Raw genomic sequence first — 22372 nt, 5'->3', positions numbered from 1 at the left:
CAAGGCTGTTTAGGGCTTTAAAGGTCAGCACCAACACTTTGAATTGTGCTCGGAAACATACTGGGAGCAATGGTTCAATAAGAGGGTCTCCCCATCCTCTGGGCTCCTGGACGAGTCTTAACAATGTAGAAGAGTCTGGCACCAGATCCTAGTAAAGAGCAATCAGAGAATTGTGGAGTTGGGAGGGACCACCAAAGTCATCTAGTCCAGCCCCCTGCAATGCAGGAATCTTTTGCTTAGCTTGGTGCTTGAACCCAGAACCCTGAAATTAAAAGAGCCTCATACTCTACCAAATAGAACTGTGTTAACATTGGTTGTTGTTTTTTTAATAAAATACTTTATTAAAAAAGACAGAGAAACATTAACTTAAAACATATAATAATTTCGGTTTGTCTAAGAATGTGTTGCATCCTTACTCCTATGCAACAAATGGAGTCAGAAGTCAGTGAACCCCCATAAAGCTACGCACAGGATGACACACCAAATTTCACATTCAGGCTGCCCTTCACCCCATCGCAGCACAGCAACCTCCTGCCCCCTTGAAATATACCCCACCCTAGATGCCTTTGTTCTCCCCACGACTCTCCTGTTAGGGAGGCAAGCTCTACAGGGGAATACATACATAAGCAAGGCAATAAAAAGTAAGCCTGCCAGTTGTCCACAGCGAACCGTTTCTCTTTACAGCAGGGACCAAAACCCCCAGGGCTCTTTGACTATGCTGCTTCTGTGCTTCCGTGAGCAGGGGCCAGGAGCTGACCCTGAACTTCCAAGGGCACAGCTGTCCTGCCTGCCTTCAGGAGATGGCAAGTTGCCAGCGGCAAACTCAAAAGGGTAGGAGGGAACCATCAATGTCTTCGGCAAGAGTTGGAGGCCCATTGCAGGGTGTCAGTGCCAGGCGGGTCCTCCCTTTGAGACTAACCACTGATGCACCGCTCCGCTTCCTGGAGAAAATTCCCTGGTGCTTTTCTTTCATTTTACGTGGCTTCCGTACAAGCCCTCTGCCTTCCTGGCCAACTGGCAAGCCGGACTTGGGCCACAGGGGAAGTAGAGCAGAACGCTTTCCTCTGCACTGAATTGCACAACCAGCACAATGGAGCCTGGCCAGGCAGGGGCACTGGGGAAGAGTGTTTGCCAGCCGAGCCACCCTCCGTACGCATACATTTCTGCATGTAAAACTCTTGCATCTGTCCAACTGCATCTTTGAGTGGTCCCTTGCCCACTGATGTCTTTTAAGGCGTCTGATGAGAGGCCCAGCACAGTTGAAGACATCCTCCAGTTACCGAGGCTCGCAAACAAAAGATTACAGACAGGCCACTAGCTTCCAAGCCTTTCCCACGGCATCATCGAACCGTGGAACGGGGAAATGTGATCATCGTGATCAAGGCTTCACATTCCTAAAGGCACACGCCAACAATAGCCAATTCTCAGGGAGGGGGAAACATCACATTTTGGTTGCCAAATGAATGATCAGTTCATAGGTGACCATGACGATTGCCGCGTTGGGGATCTGGCGGGTCAGATGAGTCAGGAGCCCACGGTAAAGAGCGCCAGGGCCCTCTTCCCGGACCACAAGCTGCAGAGTTTGGACAAGGGAGCGGTAACGCGAGCCCTCTTCTCTCAGCCGCGTCCGGATGACCTCTGCAGGGAGCAGGAAGGAAAGAGAAAAGAGATTAGTTATCCAGTCCTCTGGAGAAAGCTCCTCCAGTTCTGGCCAGACAGGTTTGGGGGAGGGGGGAGAGCCTGGAACACGGAGCAGCTCACCGTGCGGGTAGGCAATACACGAGGCACATGTTTTGGAAACGGCGGCGGCTGCCATCAGCCCAAGGAAGTCCTGGCTGCTTGGGGAAAAGATAGGAGTCGGAGTCAGGAACGACCGATGCTCTCTGATTCGCTGCTTCAGGGCCTCGTAGATTACAAAATGGATGATGGTTTCAGAGACGCCAGCGTACGAGGCAGTGATCCCGCGGTAAAAGCCTCGCAAGCCCTCCTTGTGATAAATGCGCATGGCGCATTGGAAGCCGCTGGTGCGCCGCTCGTCTTTGGCCCTGCAGAGAACAGAAAACGCAGTCGGGAACTGCTGAGCTCCACTCATTTAACGCACTAAACTGCATTAAAAATGAAATGTTGTGCCATGACAACTTGAATTCCGAGAAACTGAATTCCGCAACCTGTACAAATCGCAGAAATCAAGAGACACTGTGCATGTTTGTTGTTTCTTATTCTGCATGCTTGATTTGGCTTCTAGTCAGGGAGGGGGCAGGAGGACTATTGCCCCACCTTCTAACCATGTGAAATCTGACCCAGAACTCGTTCTACTGAGATGCACCCAGCATTGGGCATGCTTTTGCATATTCATTTGCAACTTCAAAGAGATCAAGGGGGGGGAGAGACTCGGGTTCTTAGGCAGCAGATTTCTGTGCTCCGTGCCAAATTCTGAGCTTTGGTGGAATCGCAGCATACACCCAATTGCCCTCCTGCAGTTATGTGCAAGTGGCTTGTCTTGTCTACCAGTCTTCCATTATGTCCGGAATCAAATTCTGCCAGTCCCGGTGGCTCAAAACAATGTTATGAACTGGTAAGCAGCCAGGATTTCCTTACCTGGCTTCCAACTGCATTCTGGTCTTCACCAGCCAGATGGGGTTTGTCAAAGTGGAAGAAGTAACTCCTGCAGGAAGGAGAAGGTACCAAGGTGAAACTTGTGCTTTGTGGAAGACATTTGCAATTTGTAGGGACCTGTTCTGTGGTTCTCTGGCGTCTAATCCAAAGTTTTCATATCCAGCTGATCTCAGTGGGATGAAATTACAAGCTTAACTGTTTCATAGATTTCAGTGGCGGCTGTGCAAGAGCTTAACTCAGACTGTGAGTTCTACCCATGGATTTTAGCTTTCGCTCTGCCTTCCCCTTTGTCACCCGCTACCTCTGCCTGATCTCATTTCTTAGCACTTAAAGCAGAAAGAAGGAAGCAACGGGCTGCTTCAAACCTGCAACGTCCCCTTCACAGATGCAAGGAAGTAAATGCATTCACCCATACAGTGGTACCTCGGTTTTCAAACGTATTCCATTCCGGAAGACCGTTCGAGTTCCGAAACGTTCGCAAACCAAAAACTCAGTACGGAAGCCTCAAAATGGAAACTCAATATGGAAGCTGCATTTCTGGTTTGACTTCTGAGGCGCGTTCGAAAACCAAAGCATTTACTTCCAGGTTTATGGCGTTCAAAAACCGAAATGTTCGTCAATGGAGATGTTCGAAAACCGAGGTGCCACTGTATTAGTAGACATATATAAAGATGGTACGCATCCCTGCTTTGCCACATATATACAGCCCGCTGCCAGCTGCAGCTTTCCAACATGTGTAACCCCAGAATTTGAAGGTGTGCGGTTATGCCACTCATATGAACTCCAGCTGAAGTCGCTGCAGCACAGCGGGCAGAAAAGGGTGCAGCAGTGGCAAGGTTGGCACACTGCAAATGCGCCAGCAGTGTGGGATCTACCATGCCAACCATGCTGCTGCCATGCTCCTCTCCGTCCAGCTGTGCTGCAGTGACATAACCAGGAGGTCAGGTAAGCAGTGCTGCTCTGCCACACTGTCTGCTGCTGCACAGCACACATGCACAAAAGTGTATCTAGGAGTCTTCCTTTACTCCTTGCTGCGGTAAATCACATTTCTTTTAAAAAACACATTCTCTCGACCTTTCTTCAAAGCTCGGAACACAACAGGTGAAATGACCCGAGGACACCCAAACAGATGTGCATTTTACCTGCACAGGCCGCCGAAAGCATGTGAACTTTCTTAGACTCTGGCGCGAACACCGTGTTGAGTTTCTCCTTGGCGCCCGAATATGCAGCAAAATAAATGGCTCTGGAAAAGGGGAGGGAAAGGAATTGAGTCCTTTTAAGCTACTTAACCCACAGAAGCAACAACAAGCAATCTGCTCTAGATTCGCCCCGATAAGCCTGTGCTCCTGCCCAGATTCAGGGGGTTTAAAGGCTGAAAGCAGCTCTGGGTTCCTTCTCATGTGAATGTGACGTCTGTAGTGGCCAGAAGTGCTCCTTTGCATGTTTACTTGTCTCTCCTCCGGTTTCTGCTCTGTACGAACAATGATGTGCTGTTTACAGGAAAAGCATCGAAAAGGCTCAGAGGCTGTTTGAGCCTTTGTATAATGTAAAAAAACTAGGCAAATGCATGACTCAAGTACCCTGTTTTTTGGTCACCCACTAGCAGACTGCACAACCCAAGGTCATGGGTCTTAGATGTGTCCCCCTTGAGCCCGTATCGTGATATCGGTTTCATAGTTTTTGACCTGGCAATATATCATGAAAGAAGGTGAGTGGGTGTGCGCGTGTGCTATGCAAAAATCACAATGCCGGAAAACCGTGAAGCCAGCCAAAGCCTCTATATAGCTCCATCCTTATTTCAGGTATCTCGATATATCACGATGTTTAGCTGGCGCTCTATCACGATGTTGAAAACCAGGTATCACCCAACCCTAGCAAGAGATTTCTGGACCCTTTTGAGGGTTGATTTCAACGAGAATCCCTGTGAAAGTTCCGCTTGGGGAACCCTGCCCTTGTAAACACCATTTTACCTGGAAGGTGCAACTCCGACTAGATTGGGCCCCAGGCCTCGGAAGAGGGAGCGGATCCCTTCTTTCTCTAGGATGGTTCTGTGAAAGGAGAGAACGAATGAGAAGGTCAGTTTCCGCCCTTTGCCTCGGGGGGCAGGAAAAGCTGCCGCCACCGCCGCCACCACCGCAAACGGAGGTACAAAATAAGGGAATCCCACCCATGGGAACCTCACAAGGATCCCCCACAGCTATTCCTGTCTCGGCCGCTCACCTCAAGAGCTGAAGAGCCCCTATGGAGGGCAGTCCGGGGCGGATCAGTGCTCCGTTCACCCCTTGCATCTGCACCGCAGGAAGGCACAGCGGCCTCACGGCCAGCGAGGAAGACTGCAGGCGGGTCTTCACCACCTCCAAAGGGCAGGTCAAGATGGCTCCAGCCGTGCCACCAAATCTGGGACGAGAGAAGAGGAAATGCAGGGTCAGGGCAAGGTTCAGAGGCAGTGTTCAAAATGAGCCAGGCGCCTTTTGCACACAACCAACGGCCGCTTGCAACCAAGTGAAGAGGCCTGGGAATTCGAGAAAAGGGCAACAGAGGTTTTAAGAAAGACTGGGAACCATTTATGTTATACCCACAGAAACAAGGTAAAGATATGGACTCACTAGCAGGTTTTGACTAAACATTTACAATTTTAAAAATAATAATAACAACAACAGGAATTATAATGATGATGTGAAATGGAGAAGAGTATAATAATGATTAATTTAAAGATCTTAAAATTAGGTAAAGGGACCCCTGACCATTAGGTCCAGTCATGGCCAACTGTGGGGTTTCGGCACTCATCTCACTTTATTGGCCGAGGGAGCCGGTGTACAGCTTCCAGTTCATGTGGCCAGCATGACTAAGCCGCTTCTGGCGAACCAGAGCAGCACATAGAAACGCCGTTTACTTTCCCGCCGGAGCGGTACCTATTTATCTACTTGTACTTTGACATGCTTTCAAACTGCTAGGTTGGCAGGAGCAAGGACCGAGCAACGGGAGCTCATCCCGTTGTGGGGATTCGAACCGCCAACCTTCTGATCGGCAAGTCCTAGGCTCTGTGGTTTAGACCACAGCACCACCTGCGTCCTTACCTTAAAATTAAGATATATCAAAACAAGCAGGAGAAGTTAATATGTATAAAAAAACCAGAAGAGGAAGTTGAGGGAAGTCGTGGAAGGGGAAATTTTGGAACTGTAATTTTGTTGTTGTTATTTGCTATGATATTTTGATGATTAAAATGTAAAGCTTAATAATAATAAAAAATTAAACAAAGATGCCTGGATGCCAGGATGTTGCATGACGTCTCATGCCTGGTGATCATTGGATCTCGACTATTTTCACACACTTAATCCTGTAGAATTCTGCCCGTTTTAATCATTTATCTGCACAATCAGAATGAATTTCAGGAACCAAATTGCTTTTTCTGCACAGCCTGAGCTGGAGTAACGAACGACGCTGTAGTTAATTGTTACAGCTTGTCTTCAATTTACCCCATGTGGACTCTCCCTGGATCCAGTGACTTCTCTTCTTTAAGCTCTCAACATTCTTAACCTAGCTCAAGGTTGTCATCCGAACTAGCCAGGTGTTTAACCAAGAATCAATCACAGTCAGTCCATCATTGGAAAAATAAGATTTTGGAGCAATCTTGCCCAAACGTTTCAACTACAACCCTGTCCGTTGGCACCCAGCTTATGCACCCAGTTTCTAACAGTTCGGAAGCTATCCTCAAGACAATTTAGAGGCAAAAACCAAACAAACCACCCCTTGCCTACATGAGGAGGTCATTCCTCAGTGCTTCAAAGGCTCTTCGCAGCAGGAGTGCCCCCAAAGTCTCATGAGAAGGGGCTCCATTTGTCTATTTTTTAAGATTTTCTTAACCTGCCCTTCCCCAGAAGGTCACAGGGCAACTGACATCAGTGGCAGTATAAGCAAATTACGATTCAGGCATGCAGTCCAAATTCTAAATGCTATCCACAAGAATCACCAAAACTGTCTGAAATTTCGTTATCAGTGTGGAGAATCTGTGCCTCTCTAGTTAATGTACATTTTAAACTAGACCAGGAGACTGGGAGACAAAAAGGGGGGACAATGTATGACCAGATAAAAACTGAAAAGACCTCAGATAGGAATACGGGGAATCTAGATATGTTCAAATTGGGTTTGAAACGCTGCCTCTTTTGAAAGTCTTGCGCTCTCGAAGGCGGCCTTTGCTCTTTGAGTCACTGCCTTCAAGCTGTTAAGAGGCTTCGTGGGATATTATGGGAAGTTCTGTTTCTTTACGGGGGGGACATCTCATATTTAGAAAATGTAAAAAGAAATATCGGAGTGGAAGATAGATCTCATTATTAGAATGAAATTAAACTGTAGATTTTGAGCAAACAGTTCTGATGCCCAACTAAGAGGATGGCAAGGCCTATGAAGATGTGGTGGTGTTTGCTAAAGCCCCGAGGAAAGCAGAAAATCTTGGGGGGGGGTGTCCATCGTCCTAGCTCTGAGTTTCATCAAAATGGGCTGTATATTCACAGCATAGTCTAAATGCTTATAGTATTCTCTCAGTGCAGGAATAGAACATATATGGTTGTAGAGTATAATTCTGTAATGAGGATCCACAGGAGGCGGGGAGACGTTTTCCAATCGATTTGCACGTTTGGGGAATGATTTGATATTTTCCATTTCAAAGATAGGCGAAAGTTAGGACGGATCAGGAATTATTATTATTATTGTTGTTGTTGTTGTTAGACTGCTCTATATACGGGTATTTCACAACATAAAACCACAATATAACATTGCAAAATGCATAATAAAGTGGAAACAAGAACAACCCAATACACACACACACCCGCTGGCTAAGTTCAATTCTAATCCTTCTAACCTCCTTTGGGTAGGTTTGTGGGTATGGCAGAAGGAGATAGGATCTGCCCACCTGGTGGAAAATCTAGCTCATGTGGCCCTTAAATGTAAAATGTATGATGATCTCCGCCAACAATTTTTAGACCATCTACATATTCCAACATGGAAACCAGAGACAGAGGTTACATGCTTCTTATTACGGGGAGAGACCAGGACCTCATCAAGACAGCAGCTAAGTTCCTCTATTTGATTTTCTTTGTCACTGAAGTACACTACAGGATTCTGCCCTTGCTGGAGACCCACAGAGATGAAATAGATCTCTTGCCTCTTCTTCCCTTTGGCAAATGTTTGTACTGTTGAAACGGCGATGAGATCGCACTGGCCTATTTATTCTGAATGTTTGTAAGTGATGCCAATAAAGGTTTGATGATGATGAATAACCTCCGCCCCCTCACAACACATTTAAAAAGAGCATTGGATGTCAAGAGGAATAGGCATCCTAGCTATGTGCTAGCTATGTGCAGAGCCAGAACCACAGAAACCGGCTCTGAATTAATGAATCCGGAATCAAGACAGCTCGGCTTCTGTTTCCACCGCAGCCACCTGAGCTGAGAATTCCCAGCGTGAGGCTGGATTGCTCAGAAGCAATCTCTACTACATTGGACGAGGTGACTCTCCAACATACAGAAGGATCTGTTCCTTTTGCCGGGCTCCAAAGATCGCCCTGTGCCCGCTGGCTGTGGCGACATGGGGAAGCCTCGCAGCGGAACGAAGCGTGATGGGCAATGCCAGAATGCAAAGCTGTGACGTTTGGGCCACCTCCTCCCCTGTGGACTTTGGAGCCCTGAGCCCCTCTGCTCACAGCAGGTCAGAGCCAAGACGTCAGTGTGCTAATCATTGGCAAATCCAAAGGGTGTCTGTGTGACGCATTGCCAGTGCGCGGGGAGGAGAGGGAGAGCTGGAGGCGGCGGCGGGAGCTGCCCCAATTTGGCTGGGACATGCTTTGCACTTTACGCAACCGGCCCCCTTGCTAGGACAGCCCTTAACTGACAGCAGCAGCCTGTGGTTTTGGTTTGACATTAGCTGAGTGAGCGAATCCTGGCAAGGTGAGAGGTTCTCGATTTACTGCTCCACATTCATGAAGGGTATTCGCCTTGGCGAAGTTTGCAGTGGCAAGTGATGCAACAGAGCAGCTGTGGGTGTGTTCAAAGCCATTGCACACATTTTTGACCCTGAACACAGGCTCCACAGGGACCCCTTGGAACAATCCAGTTCTCCCACCAGGGTGATTTTAACCTGGTGGCCACACGTCACTCTTCACATGCTCAGAGGCTTGCTTTAAAATGTCATTGCCGCGAAGAGTTTTTGAAGCACTGAGGAATGACCTCTTCGTGTAGGCAAGGGCTGTTGTTGTTTGCCTCTGAATAACCGTCCTGAGCCTCCGAACAGTTAGAAACTGGGAGTCAGTGGCTGAGATGAGATCACTAACCAGTAGCTGGATACCTTGAAACATCTGCCTATACATTCACGTTCTCACTAGCAGCAGACAAGCTTGTATCTGGCCTGCATCACTTCAGGCAGCAAGCAGGCACAGCTGGCACGACTGGATGCTCTTCCATACAAAAGTAACAATCCCTCTGCACCAATAATTAGATTATCGGGATGACACATTTTCCCTGACATGCTTGCTTTCTGCTTGCAGGAATATAATTATTTTATTTTAAAGCAAGGAGAGCTCAACCTTGTGAACTCCCTACCTGCATCTGTCCAGAAACAGGTTTACTATTTCGCTTGATTTTTGTGAGAACCAGGACTAGGACGTGTCCCCAATGCCGGAAAGAGGGTCTCCTAATTCCATCAGCCCTTCCCCTCCCTCCTTTCTTTCAAACCACCTGGAAACTCTGCCGAATATATAAATCTTTTAACTATAAGTACAGCGTGTACACCGCTTACAATTCTTGCAAATAAATAAATGATAGCACAGCGGGTAAACGGTTGCCTCCAAAAGCAGAAAATAACTAAGTACATTTTTTAAATGCACCATGGAAACTGTTTCCAATGGATACAGCAATTCCTGCAACCAGGCTGGCAGAAAGAAACCAATTATTTCTCCTTCCATTCAGAGGGCTTGTTTGCCGAGAGAAGATGAAACATCTTTAGATGGCCTTTCCTGGCCCAACCCTGAGCCTCCCGTTCTTCTACCATTGCAGAATATAGACAGATGATGATGAGAGAGACCTGGCCACGAACCAAAGACCTAACCAACTGTCAAAACAAAAAAAAATCCTTCCAGTAGCACCTTAAAGACCAACTAAGTCAGTTCTTGGTATGAGCTTTCGTGTGCATGCACACTTCTTCAGATACTGACTTAGTTGGTCTTTAAGGTGCTACTGGAAGGAATTTTTTTTGTTTTGACTATGGCAGACCAACACGGCTACCTATCTGTAACTAACCAACTGTGTCTGTCTTCCGCTCAGCTTGCAGAGATGCTTCTTGCAAGCAAAGCCCCTTTGCCGTCTCAAGGGATGTGCGCCTGTGCAGCTTGAGTTAGCAGAAGGGTAGCAGGTCAGAGAGGCTGGGTGGGAACAGCTGTTGGGCAGTTGGAAGGCTAGGCCAGGAATAACCTTCTAGAGTTGTTCTGAGGACGCCTTAGGAAGGAGGACAACTGGGTTTTCAGAGTAAGCAATGCAGCTGGTAGAGAAAAAGGAGTAGCCGAAATCCACTTGCTCCTGCTGTCCTATTTGCCAGGCAGAACCCATTTTCTCGTACCAGGCCCCGGTAAAATGTTGTTCCCATTCTGCTTCAGAGGGATATTTTGGATATAGCCATTTAGAAAGTTGTGATAGTGTGCAGGGTCTCTGGAGACGAAGGCCCCGTGCTTTTCCTGAAGATATAACCAGCTGGGAGTCGGCAGATTTCAACAGAAGTTCCACTACATTGAAAGAACGTGAGCTACGTCACTACCTTGGCAGGCAAAGCTGGCAAAATTACCAAGGGTGGGGTTGTGGTTGGGTGGCACACAGGGTTTGAAATTAGCCAGGCGCATTTCAACCACTTGCAACTAAGTGAAGATGCCTGGGTGCCAGGAATGCCAACTTGGCCCCATGACCATGGGTGCCATGCAGCATGCATGGCCCTGGCACTGAATTTTGTGGGTGCCTGGCCCCTTCAAGGGGGAATTTTGTGGGTGCTCAGACACCCAGGGAGTTGGAACCTAGGGTACCTGACATTTCAGACATTTGGGGATCATTGGATCTGGGCTGTTTTCACGCACAAATACTCCATCCTATAGAATTATATCACTTATATTTCATCTGCTCGATCGGAATGAATTTCTGGAACCAAATTCCTTTTTTCTGTGAAGCCTGAACAAAAAGAGGTTGGAATGGGCCAATATATACATATATATACGGACTGTCATTGGATCAAGTGACTTTTCTTCTTTAAGTTCTCAAAGCTCTTAACCTTAGCTCAAGGTTGTCATCTGAACTAACCAGATGAATCAATCACAGTCAGCCCATTCTTTGAAAAATAAGACTTTAGAGCCGTCTTGCCCCAAAATGGCAACCGGACTTTCTGTTTCGGCAACTGCAACCTTGGTTTAAGGGGGCCATTTGGCGCCTAGCATATATATTTGAGTTTCTAACACTGCGCCAGCGGTGGGTTTCAAGGGATCCCTCCTCCTCCTCTTTTCCAGCCTTTGCAGCAGGGCAGAGGAAAAGATGAAAGATTGTAATTTATCGTTCACTATTAAATTGCCTCCCCTTACCAGCAACAGTGACTAACCAGCTCTTTTTTCTTTAAAATAAAAGCAGCTGCATTAAGCATGTTTTTAAAGAACTTAATGTGCAGTTTGACCCTGAATGTAGTCCACCTGCTGGGGGGAAAACAACAACCCAGCACTATACATTGCCAGGTGAGAACACTACAGATTTAAGACATGCCCTCTTGAATACCCTTTTCAGAAGTAGATACCACTGCCTGAGTGTATTCATAGAACACGGCCTCAGAGGAACAGCATAGTCAAACTCTCATAAACACAAAGGGAACGGCAAGATATTACACGTTTCAGTTAATACAGTTGTATCAGTTAATACAACAAATAGCACCTGGCTTCCCAGAGGCTTCTGCCTCCACTTAAGGGGAAGAAGAGATGAAGGCAAGAACCCCAGAGCTTCCCCAGGGCTGAGTCCTCAACAACAGCAGCACCACATCAACAAACTAAAATCCTGCGCTCAGATCCAAGTTCTGTACAGTCATACCCCAGGTTACAAAAGCGTCAGGTTGCGTTTTTCAGGTTGCAGATCACCGAAACCCGGAAGTACCGGAACGGGTTACTTCCGGTCGCGCATGCGCAGAAGCGCTAAATTGTGCTTTGCACATGCGCAGAAGCGCCGAATCGCAACCTGCATGTGCGCAGACAAGGGTTGCGAACATGCGTCCCGCACAGATCACGTTTGCAACCCGAGCGTCCACTGTACTCAGAAAGCTGAATTCTGCGACTTACATAGCCCTGTTCAGGCATTAAACACTCATAATCTCAACTGTGGGAGAAGTTGAGTCGAACCTGCCGGGTCCAACTCCTCCATCCTATCACCAGGCCAAGCTCAGCAGACCTCTGTGAGTGCCAGCCTCAGTGAAGGATGGTTGCTGGATAATGTGAACAATTTTATGGGTGCAGTAATAGATAAAGCCCGTTATTCATAGAATCATAGAGTTGGAAGAGACCACAAGGGCCATCGAGTCCAACCCCCTGCCAAGCAGGAAACACCATCAGAGCACTCCTGACATATGGTTGTCAAGCCTCTGCTTAAAGACCTCCAAAGAAGGAGACTCCACCACACTCCTTGGCAGCAAATTCCACTGTCAAACAGCTCTTACTGTCAGGAAGTTCTTCCTAATGTTTAGGTGGAATCTTCTTTCTTGTAGTTTGGATCCATTGCTCCGTGTCCACTTCTCTGGAGCAGCAGTTGTTTTATTATATTAATAATATTATTTTATTATATTAATACAGTTGTTGGCCCCTTTCTGTCTTGAGAGAGAATGGAGTGCGCCTCCAGGGTGAAGCCGAACAGCAGCACCAAAGTGACCTCCCTGGGGCGCAAGCCTGGGCAGTGTCTCCTCGCTGACGGGAATGAAGAGTAGTAATGTTTGGCACCAGCTGGGCTGGAGGAGTTGCCAGAGGGAGGTGTACAAGGCACCATTCAATCGTCTCAGGGACTCCACTCCAATGTTACCCCCGTTAACTTTGCTCCCTCCCTCTGATCCTGCTCGCTTAGGCTCCTTGTGTTAGCGCACCCTCAGTTTATTTTTAAGAAGCTTGCACACAGGAGCCAATTGTTGCTTTGCAGGTCCCCGAAGAGCGCAACTCATGTGGGTATTTTTGCTTCCTGTTTTTTAATTAGTCCGTGCTGTATTTTAAAATATCACTTTTTTTTGTAAACCATATGCACTGACGGGTGGCTCTATAAATCATCAATTACATGACTTTAAAACTTTTCGGGGTTTTTTGCACTTCCTGGCAGGCATGCATAGGACTGTTTATTCAGGCAGGCCACTTATTCCATCAGCCTCAGGTTCTCATCAGCATTACAACAGTAGTAATACTGGTAGCTGTTGTAAAGATGACTGGGATCACACAGGTCACACTGAATGGGTGATAAGTTTCCCCATGTGGATAGGCTTGCAGATCATTTCATGCACAACTGGAGTGTGTGGAATTCATGCTGCAATGGCTCATGTGCCAGGAAGAGAAGGTGACCACAAATGGGCCCAAGATAGCAACCGACAGTGAACCAAGAAAAGAAGCAGAGGCATCTGGCACCTCTGACATTTTCTCTTCCTTCTGGCACACAATCCTGACACATTCCTCCTACCTCATTCCTCCCACAAGAAGGAGCGCTGCTACACCGACACATGTGAGCCGGCCTCACTCCTTTAGAATCTGGGCACTCCGCTGTCTTTTGGCTGGAAACACAGCTGCAGCGTAGCGCAGACAAGGCCGAGGTTGCAGGTTCGAGCCCCATAAGGGTGCGCTGCATATTCCTGCACTGCAGGGCGTGGGGACTGAATGATCCTCAGGATCCCTCCCAACTTTATGATTCTACGAGATCAACATGGCTGGCAGCTGCCATTCCGGCGCATTCCCAACCCTGCAACTCGAAATCTCTTCACCCACAATTATTATTATTGCAAACTTCTCTTTTCCAAAACAGAAAGGATAAAACATTTCAAACTATAAAAGCAAACTATTCTCGGAACTTTATGGTAACAACGAACTTGTAGAAAACGGTGCCCCTCCAAGGTCAGTCGTGCGCCCCTCTAAGGTCGGCGTCCTAGGCTTGCATCGACTTGCCCATGGGCACGCGGCGGATCCGGCCCTGCCGGAGCGCGCCGCCGTCGCCCCCTTTCCCCTTGGCAGCAAGTCCCGGGGACCCGATTACGAGCAGACGCGCCTGGGACGCGCACCAGAAGCTCCCTCGCGGCTACTCACCCGCCGGCCGCGAGGTGCAGCGCGGTGCTCCGACGGGGCATCCTTCCTCTGCGCCGCGCAACGCCGCCGCCGCCGCCACTCTCCCCGCTCCGCCGCGCCTTCTCTTCCGTGCGCGCCGTCGAGAACCAGGCACGGCGATCTTTGCGCGCCGATCTTTGCGCGCAGGCGATCCCGTGAGCGCTCCGAGGCGGGTGCCGCGTGCTTTGCGCCCTCCGGCTTCCGGCTGAGTCCCGAGCAGCTCCGCCCTCGTCGCGCCCGGCCACCCCACACCCCACTCCGCCCTCTCGCCGCCGCTTGCCCCGCCTCCGATCGCAGCCGAATTGCTCCGGTTTCCCGACGCCCTGGCTGGGTGTCAGACGCCAGCGGGGTCGCAGGTCTACTTGAAATGCCGCCCTCTCTGGCGCAACTCTGCAAACTAAGTTGCATTATTCACTTTTTTGGTGCACCGCTCGGGAATCTTTTGCTGACGGCGGGCAGAGAAGAAATGTGCGTAGCCAGCAAATCATTAGCTCTGCCTTTTTTTTTCTTTTTAAAACGCAGTGATTTTGTACCCTAGCCAGACCTTCCACGTGTCCCCATTTGTCAGAAGTCTCACCCGTTTCTGATTTGATCCAGGAAAGTCCCCACTTTAACTTAGGACTCTCCTCTGCAAGCAGGAGGCGCTGCTGGTCTCCTCCCGCCCTGTTCCTTATGCAGATCTTCACTCAGGCCTTTTCCCAGGGGAGTGAAGCTCCTTTTGTGGTTCTAAAATGTCTTGAAAAGCAGAGACATCACCTTGCCAACAAAGGTCCTTATAGTTAAAGCCATGGTTTTCCCAGTAGTGATGTATGGAAGTGAGAGCTGGACCATAAAGAAGGCTGATCGCCGAAGAATTGATGTTTTGAATTCTGGTGCTGGAGGAGACTCTTGAGAGTCCCGTGGACTGCAAGAAGATCCAACCTCTCCATTCTGAAGGAAATCAGCCCTGAGTGCTCACTGGAAGGGCAGATCCTGAAGCTGAGGCTCCAAGACTTTGGCCACCTCATGAGAAGAGAAGACTCCCTGGAAAAGACCCTGATGTTGGGAAAGACGGAGGGCACAAGGAGAAGGGGACGACAGAGGACGAGATGGTGGGACAGTGTTCTCGAAGCTACCAGCATGAGTTTGACCAAACTGCGGGAGGCAGTGGAAGACAGGAGTGCCTGGCGTGCTCTGGTCCAGGGGAGTCACGAAGAGTCGGACACGACTAAAGGACTAAACAACAACAACAAATGGGTAACTTACGAACAACTATTAATGACGGAGGAAGGAAAGTGGAAAATGAGGCCGTACGACCAGGTTAAGTCCCAAGTGTATGACTGGCTGCATTACCATCAGATAAACGGAATGTTTAGGAAAGATGTTAAAGATAAAGGTTATGCTGACAAGAGTTCTAGATTTCAAAACGAGATTTTGGAAAATAATACAAAAACTCTGTCCAAAATGTATAAACAATTATTGGATTGGAACCTAGTTGACGAGGAAGTTAAGGCAGTAATGATACATTGGGCTAGAGATCTGGGTCGCAATATCTATTTCGAAGAGTGGGAAAAACTCTGGAACCAACACCTTAAATTCACGGCCTGTGTGTTATTAAAAGAGAACCTAATGAAAATGTTCTATCGCTGGTATCTGACCCCTGCAAAACTAGCAAGAATGTACGGATCTAGCAATAAATGTTGGAAGTGCAGGGAAAAGGAGGGAACTTTCTACCATATGTGGTGGGAATGCCAAAAGGTTAAAGGGTTTTGGGAGAGTATATATAATGAAATGAAGAAAATGTTAAAATATACCTTTGTTAAAAGACCGGAGGCGTTCCTGCTGGGTCTGGTGGGAAGGGAGATCAAGAAGAAAGATCATAAGCTATTCCAATATGCAACAACAGCAGCAAGGGTCTTAATAGCCAAAAATTGGAAATTAGAGGGTATATCGTCATTGGAGGATTGGAGATCGAAATTATTAGAATATGCGGAGATGGACAGGTTGACAGGAAAAATCAGATACATAAAGGATCAGAGGTTTGTCAAAGACTGGGAAAGTTTCACAAAATATCTGGAAAATCTAATTGATGATCAGATAACTCTGGTGGGTTTCAAAGATGCTCTGTAAGAGGTAAAGGGTAATGTCCAAAAGGAAATGTACAAATGGAAATGACTTATGGCATTACAAACAAAGAAACGCAGAAATAATGTTTATTAGTAGTATGGATGATTCGTGGTAAGACTGAAGGAAGTCATCTTCTTATAGAATATGTAGAGAATTGTTATGTTTGTTTGTATTTTGATTTTGTAAACCAATAAAAATTATGCACAAAAAAAAAAATAAACAACAACAACAAGATGTCTTGGGCTGCTGAACATTATAGTGCTGGGATGGCTCTGAGCCCAGCCACTGAAGTGTGCATAAGTGTCACATATTCAAGCGAAACTGCTCCTGCAGATGCAGAGGAATCTATTTGTTTCAGAAATACACTGTGGAGCAAGAGAAGTTGACTTAGGTTAACTATTATTTTGAAATCTTTATTTTTTTTATTTAAAAAAAATGAAACACCCTACCCTCTAGTGGCCGCTGGTCACATTCAAACTACTGTACACTGGAAAGAATATGGAATGTCATGTTCGGAAACTACCAGCCATCTGGGCTGGTAGAAATTATGAGAGGAAACCAACCTTTAAAGTCTCCCTTCCTCCCCCAGTGAAGAGGGGCTAGTAATTAAAAAGAAGGCAGGAGCCACAGGGAGGTAATTTCAGCAGGACACCTCTGCTGAATGAGATTTAATTCTGAGTATCTGAGTAATTCTGAGAAGTTATTGGCCCTGGTGTATGGCAATGTCAGATAAGAGTCCTGTAGAAGCATCACTTTAGTTCCAGCAAAATGGGGGGGAGGGTGCAGCACCTCAGTAGTGCAAACATGGAAATGTCCCTTCTCTGTTTCTCTATAAGCTTACTCTGAGCAAGGACTGTTGGTTTAACTCACGGTTTCCCAGGCTTGGGTCTCCAGCTGCTTTTGGACTACAATTCCCATCATCCAGACCAGTCCCATGTAATCAATCATCTTCATCTGCCATTCTTCCAGAGTGGGTAAATCTTGTGTCTTCCAATATTTTGCGATGAGAATTCTTGCTGCAGTTGTCACATACATAAAGTTCTGTCCTTCTTTGGCACCAATTGGCCAACCATGCCCAGGAGAAAGGCCTCTGGTTTTTTCAAGAAGGTATATTTAAATACCTTTTTCATCTCATTATAAATCATTTCCCAGAAAGCCTTAATCTTTGGGCATGTCCACCAAAGGTGAAAGAATGTACCTTCAGTCTCCTTACATTTCCAACATTTGTTATCGGGCAAATGATATATTTTTGCAAGCTTGACTGGGGTCATGTACCACCTATAAATCATTTTCATAATATTCTCTTTTAAGGCATTGCTTGCCATAAACTTTAAACCGGTGGTCCATAACTGTTCCCAGTCAGCAAACATAATATTGTATCCAACATCTTGTGCCCATTTAATCATAGCTGATTTCACCGTTTCGTCCTGAGTATTCCATTTCAGCAGCAAATTATACATCTTTGACATGTTCTTTGTTTTAGGTTCTAACAATTCTGTTTCTAGTTTCGATTTTTCCACCTGGAATCCAATTTTTTTATCCAATTTATAAGCCTCCATTATCTGATAGTAATGAAGCCAATCTCGTACTTTACTTTTTAATTTCTCAAAACTCTGCAATCCAGGTTTGCTAGATCTTGTTGAGTCTTCTGCCCAGGGCCAGTCTCCCTAGGAGGTAAGGTGAGGCGACCGCCTCAGGCAGCAGGATCCTCAAGAGCCGCAGATGCCAGTATCAATCTTTCTTCCTGTCTTGTTCCTGGTGTAGATCTTCACTCACCCCCTTCTTCCCTGGCAGGGAGGCTGCACCATTTTGGGGTTTGCCGCAAGTGCCAAAACACCTTAGGCTGACCCAACTTTTACCACTGGACTGTTTATAACTGCTTATGCTTTTTGTCCCAGCTGATCCAGCAAAGTCTTTATTTCTAGCTGACTGGATTTGACCTCTCCCTCTAGCACAGTCTGACTAGGTTGTACTTTGTTCTCCAGAACAGATTAATATGCCTGGGTCTTTTATTCTGTCGGTAGTAAAATGTGACCCCCTTGGATCTTTTGTGAGCATATCCTGGCCCCTTGGTTCACAATGAGGTCCCTGTCTCACGGTGAGTCCCAATTACTGGTCTTCCCCAGGCTGGTGCCCTGCAGTCCTTTAGGCAATGCAAGAGGGAATCTGCTCATCTCTCTCTGGCACAGCTCTTCTTGGGAAGCACTTCCTTTAAAAGGGGGCTTTTCAAGAGGTCTAAAAGGAAGCGGGTGGCGCTGTGGGTTAAATCACAAGCCTAGGACTTGCCGATCCGAAGGTCGGCGGTTCAAATCCCCGCGACTGGGTGAATTCCCGTTGCTCGGTCCCTGCTCCTGCCAACCTAGCAATTTGAAAGCACAAAGTGCAAGTAAGATAAATAGGTACCACTCTGGCAGGAAGGTAAACGGTATTTCCATGTGCTGCTCTGGTTCGCCAGAAGCGGCTTAGTCATGCTGACCACAGGACCCGGAAGCTGTACGCCGGCTCCCTTGGCCAATAAAGTGAGATGAGCGCCACAACCCCAGAGTCGGCCACAACTGGACCTAATGGTCAGGAGATTCTTTACCTTTACCTTTAAAAGGAAACTTCTCCACCAACCCACTATAAGTGTTTGTGCCTCAAATTACCAACCTCTGCATGTACTTCTCTTAAGATGATACAGGCCTGTGTCACATGGCAAGACCCTTATTTACATTAGCGGCCCCTCTAAAGTACCATTCCTTCCAACATTTCTCTACTGAAAATAGGGACATCCTATTCCATCATCATCATACTATTTACACCGCTTGTTATCATCCGCCTGTTCTGCCGTTGAGGACTTCTTTGAAGACACTCAAACTCAGGACGCAAGGGAGAAATTTGCTAGGAGGAAGGCACGCTTGGCAAATCCACACCGTGATCAACTCCCGCCCAGAAACCAATGTCCCCATTGTGGAAGGACGTGTGGATCCAGAATTGGCCTCCACAGTCACTTACGGACTCATTATTTAGGGAAGTTTTTAATATTTAATGCTGTATTGTTTTTAACACTCGACTGGAAGCCGGGTATAAATAATAAATTATTATTACTGTTGTTGTTAAAATCGTGTTTATGGAAGACAATCTTACTCGGCTACAAGTGATCGCCAAAGAAGAAGAAGAAGAAGACTATTTACACCCTACCCATCTGATTGGGTTTCCCCAGCCAATCTGAGCAGTATAATAATAATATTACTACTACTACTACTAATAATGTATTATTATTTATACCCCGCCCATTTGGCTGGGCTTCCCCAGCCACTCTGGGCGACTCCCAACAGAATTTGGGATTAAAAACAGAATAAAACATCAAACATTAAAAACTTACCTAAACAGGAGTGCCTTCAGATGTCTTCTAAAAATCAGAGAGTTTTTTATTTCCTTGACATCTGATGGAAGGGCAATCCACAGGGCGGCTGCCACCACCGAGAAGGCCCTTTGCCTGGTTCCCTGTAACCTCACATCTCACAGTGATGGAATCATAATAAAACATGTTTTAAAACTTCCTCACATAGGGCTGCCTTCAGATGTCTTCTAGAGGTTGTGTAGTTATCTCCTTGGCTCGTGAGTCGCAAAACTCCATACCCTTTAAGATTTATCCGATGAAAATAGGGGTTCCACCCCCCCTTGAATACTGGAGATTCCAGTTTCCTGCTGGGATGAAGTTGTTTTAGTGCAAATATGTTGTGGTGTAACAGTGGGTTTTTAAATAAATGCTACAGTGCCATCAGTTGAAGCTGAGGAATGGTGTGAGCTATGAGCAGGAAAATGCCTAGCTCCAATTTCATCCAACTTCACTCCCTGATAGGGTGATTTCTGGTATGGCAACCCATCATTCTCTCAGCTCCTTCCTATAAATATACCCACCATGTAATATTGGCATACCTGAATGTGCTATTGTACCACAATTACGTATGTGAAGAGCTTTGAGCTCCTAACAGTTTCTTTATTATCAATTACTGCAGCACCGGAACATCAGAAACGGCCTTTTACTGAGTCAGAACATTGGTCCATCTAACTCAGTACGGGACGCGGGTGGCGCTGTGCGTTAAACCACAGAGCCTAGGACTTGCTGATCAGAAGGTCGGCGGTTCAAATCCCCACAACGGGGTGAGCTCCCGTTGCTTGGTCCCTGCTCCTGCCAACTTAGCAGTTCGAAAGCATGTCAAAGTGCAAGTAGATAAATAGGTACCACTCCGGCGGGAAGGTAAACGGCGTTTCCGTGCGCTGCTCTGGTTTCGCCAGAAGTGGCTTAGTCATGCTGGCCACATGACTTGGAAGCTGTATGCTGGCTCCCTCGGCCAATAAAGCCAGATGAGCGCTGCAACCCCAGAGTCGTCCACGACTGGACCTAATGGTCAAGGGTCCCTTTACCTTTAACTCCGTACAGTCAGCTCTGACTAGTAACAGTTCTCTAGAATTGCAGACATACATCTTGCCCAGCACAGCCTATATCTTCCGTATATCCATGAGCCCTGGTCATCTCTCAAGCGTGTGCAATATGTGGGACTGCCTTTGAAAATAGAAACCAGGAATAGAAACTTCAGTTGGTCCCTGACTGAGCAGCAAACTTTTTAATTTGGACTGCCTGATACAGTCCCAAGACACCAGTTATTTTCCACCTGCCTTGGCTGTTTCTCCATTTTTGGCCCAAGTCAAAGCGCTCGTCTTAACCTCTAAAGCCATTCCTGGTTGGGGCTGTGTGATCAGTTGTCTATGCACTGGTAGCTTCAAGTCTTTTGAGACTGGTCTGCAGCTAATGCAGAACACAGCAGCTAGGGGGCTTGTGGGGGCAAAGTAGTGTCAGCATATTGTTTATATATTTGCATATTGTTTGCAGTATTTGTATCTGCTACTGAGTCAAGTTCAAGGTTTTTGGTGCTCACTTATAAGGGACCCCTGACCATTAGGTCCAGTTGTGGACAACTCTGGGGTTGTGGCGCTCATCTCGCTTTATTGGCCGAGGGAGCCGGCGTACAGCTTCCAGGTCGTGTGGCCAGCAGGACTAAGCCGCTTCTGGCGAACCAGAACAGCGCATGGAAACACCGTTTGCCTTCCTGCCAGAGCAGTACCTATTGATCTACTTGCACTTTGATGTGCTTTTGAACTGCTAGGTTGGCAGGAGCAGGGACCGAGCAACGGGAGCTCACCCTGTCACAGGGATTTGAACCACCTACCTTCTGATCGGCAAGGCCTAGGCTCTGTGGTTTAACCCACAGCATCACCCGCGTCCCTTTTAAAGGTAAAGGTCCAGTTGTGACCGACTCTGGGGTTGCGGGGCTCACCTCGCTTTATTGGCCGAGGGAGCCGGCGTACATGTGGCCAGCATGACTAAGCCGCTTCTGGTGAACCGGAGCAGCGCACCGTTTACCTGCCCTCCGGAGCGGTACCTATTTATCTACTTGCACTTTGACATGTGGGACCCACAGCACCACCCGCGTCCCTTTTTAAGGTAAAGGGACCCCCACCATTAGGTCCAGTTGTGACCAACTCTGGGGTTGCGGCGCTCACCTCGCTTTAGAGCAGCGCACGGAAACACCATTTACCTTCCCGCCGGAGCAGTACCTATTGATCTACTTGCACTTTGATGTGCTTTTGAACTGCTAGGTTGGCAGGAGCAGGGACCGAGCAACGGGAGCTCACCCCGTCATGGGGATTCAAACCACCAGTTTATACCTAAACCCGGCATTGGACAATCCAAGCCCCCCCCCCTTGATTTTGCTGCAAGAAACCCTGTCCCGAGGGAGCGCCCCAGGAGAGGGCTTTTAAGAAAGTCCGATTTTTGCAAGTTCAGCGGGACTCGCTCCTAAGCACCAAAGCTGACACCACCTCCACCTCCGAGGAAGGAGCATGCGCCGCCGGCGGAGCCCATGTGGGCTGCATCAATAGGAGTATAGCATCTAGATCAAGGGAAGTAATAGTTCCACTGTATTCTGCTCTGGTCAGACCTCACCTGGAGTACTGTGTCCAGTTCTGGGCACCACAGTTCAAGAAGGACACTGACAAACTGGAACGTGTCCAGAGGAGGGCAACCAAAATGGTCAAAGGCCTGGAAACGATGCCTTATGAGGAACGGCTAAGGGAGCTGGGCATGTTTAGCCTGGAGAAGAGGAGGTTAAGGGGTGATATGATAGCCATGTTCAAATATATAAAAGGATGTCACATAGAGGAGGGAGAAAGGTTGTTTTCTGCTGCTCCAGAGAAGCGGACACGGAGCAATGGATCCAAACTACAAGAAAGAAGATTCCACCTAAACATTAGGAAGAA

The 22372-nt window shown here is 47.4% G+C and overlaps 1 protein-coding gene and 1 long non-coding RNA gene across 2 annotated transcripts in view; one reads left to right on the top strand and one right to left on the bottom strand.

The window, feature by feature from the left end:
- Positions 1-22372, top strand: part of LOC310835334 — a 364886-nt gene that overhangs the window by 81135 nt on the left and 261379 nt on the right. The gene's annotated exons all lie outside the window — the stretch shown is intronic.
- On the bottom strand, positions 315-14300 carry LOC310835011 (solute carrier family 25 member 36-A-like). The gene is made up of 7 exons (XM_083719657.1): positions 13946-14300; positions 4837-5013; positions 4587-4664; positions 3759-3859; positions 2599-2665; positions 1762-2045; positions 315-1638 (listed from the first exon to the last, which is right to left on the bottom strand). Exons 1-7 carry the CDS (start codon positions 13984-13986, stop codon positions 1442-1444), a joined length of 945 nt encoding a protein of 314 aa, XP_083575783.1. The 5' UTR covers positions 13987-14300; the 3' UTR covers positions 315-1441.

This window comes from Podarcis gaigeae, assembly GCF_964106915.1.
Source record: "Podarcis gaigeae genome assembly, chromosome: 17".
Lineage (NCBI taxonomy): Eukaryota > Metazoa > Chordata > Lepidosauria > Squamata > Lacertidae > Podarcis > Podarcis gaigeae.
The sequence above is the reverse complement of the archived record's forward strand: the minus strand, read 5'-3'. Positions and strand labels throughout refer to the sequence as shown.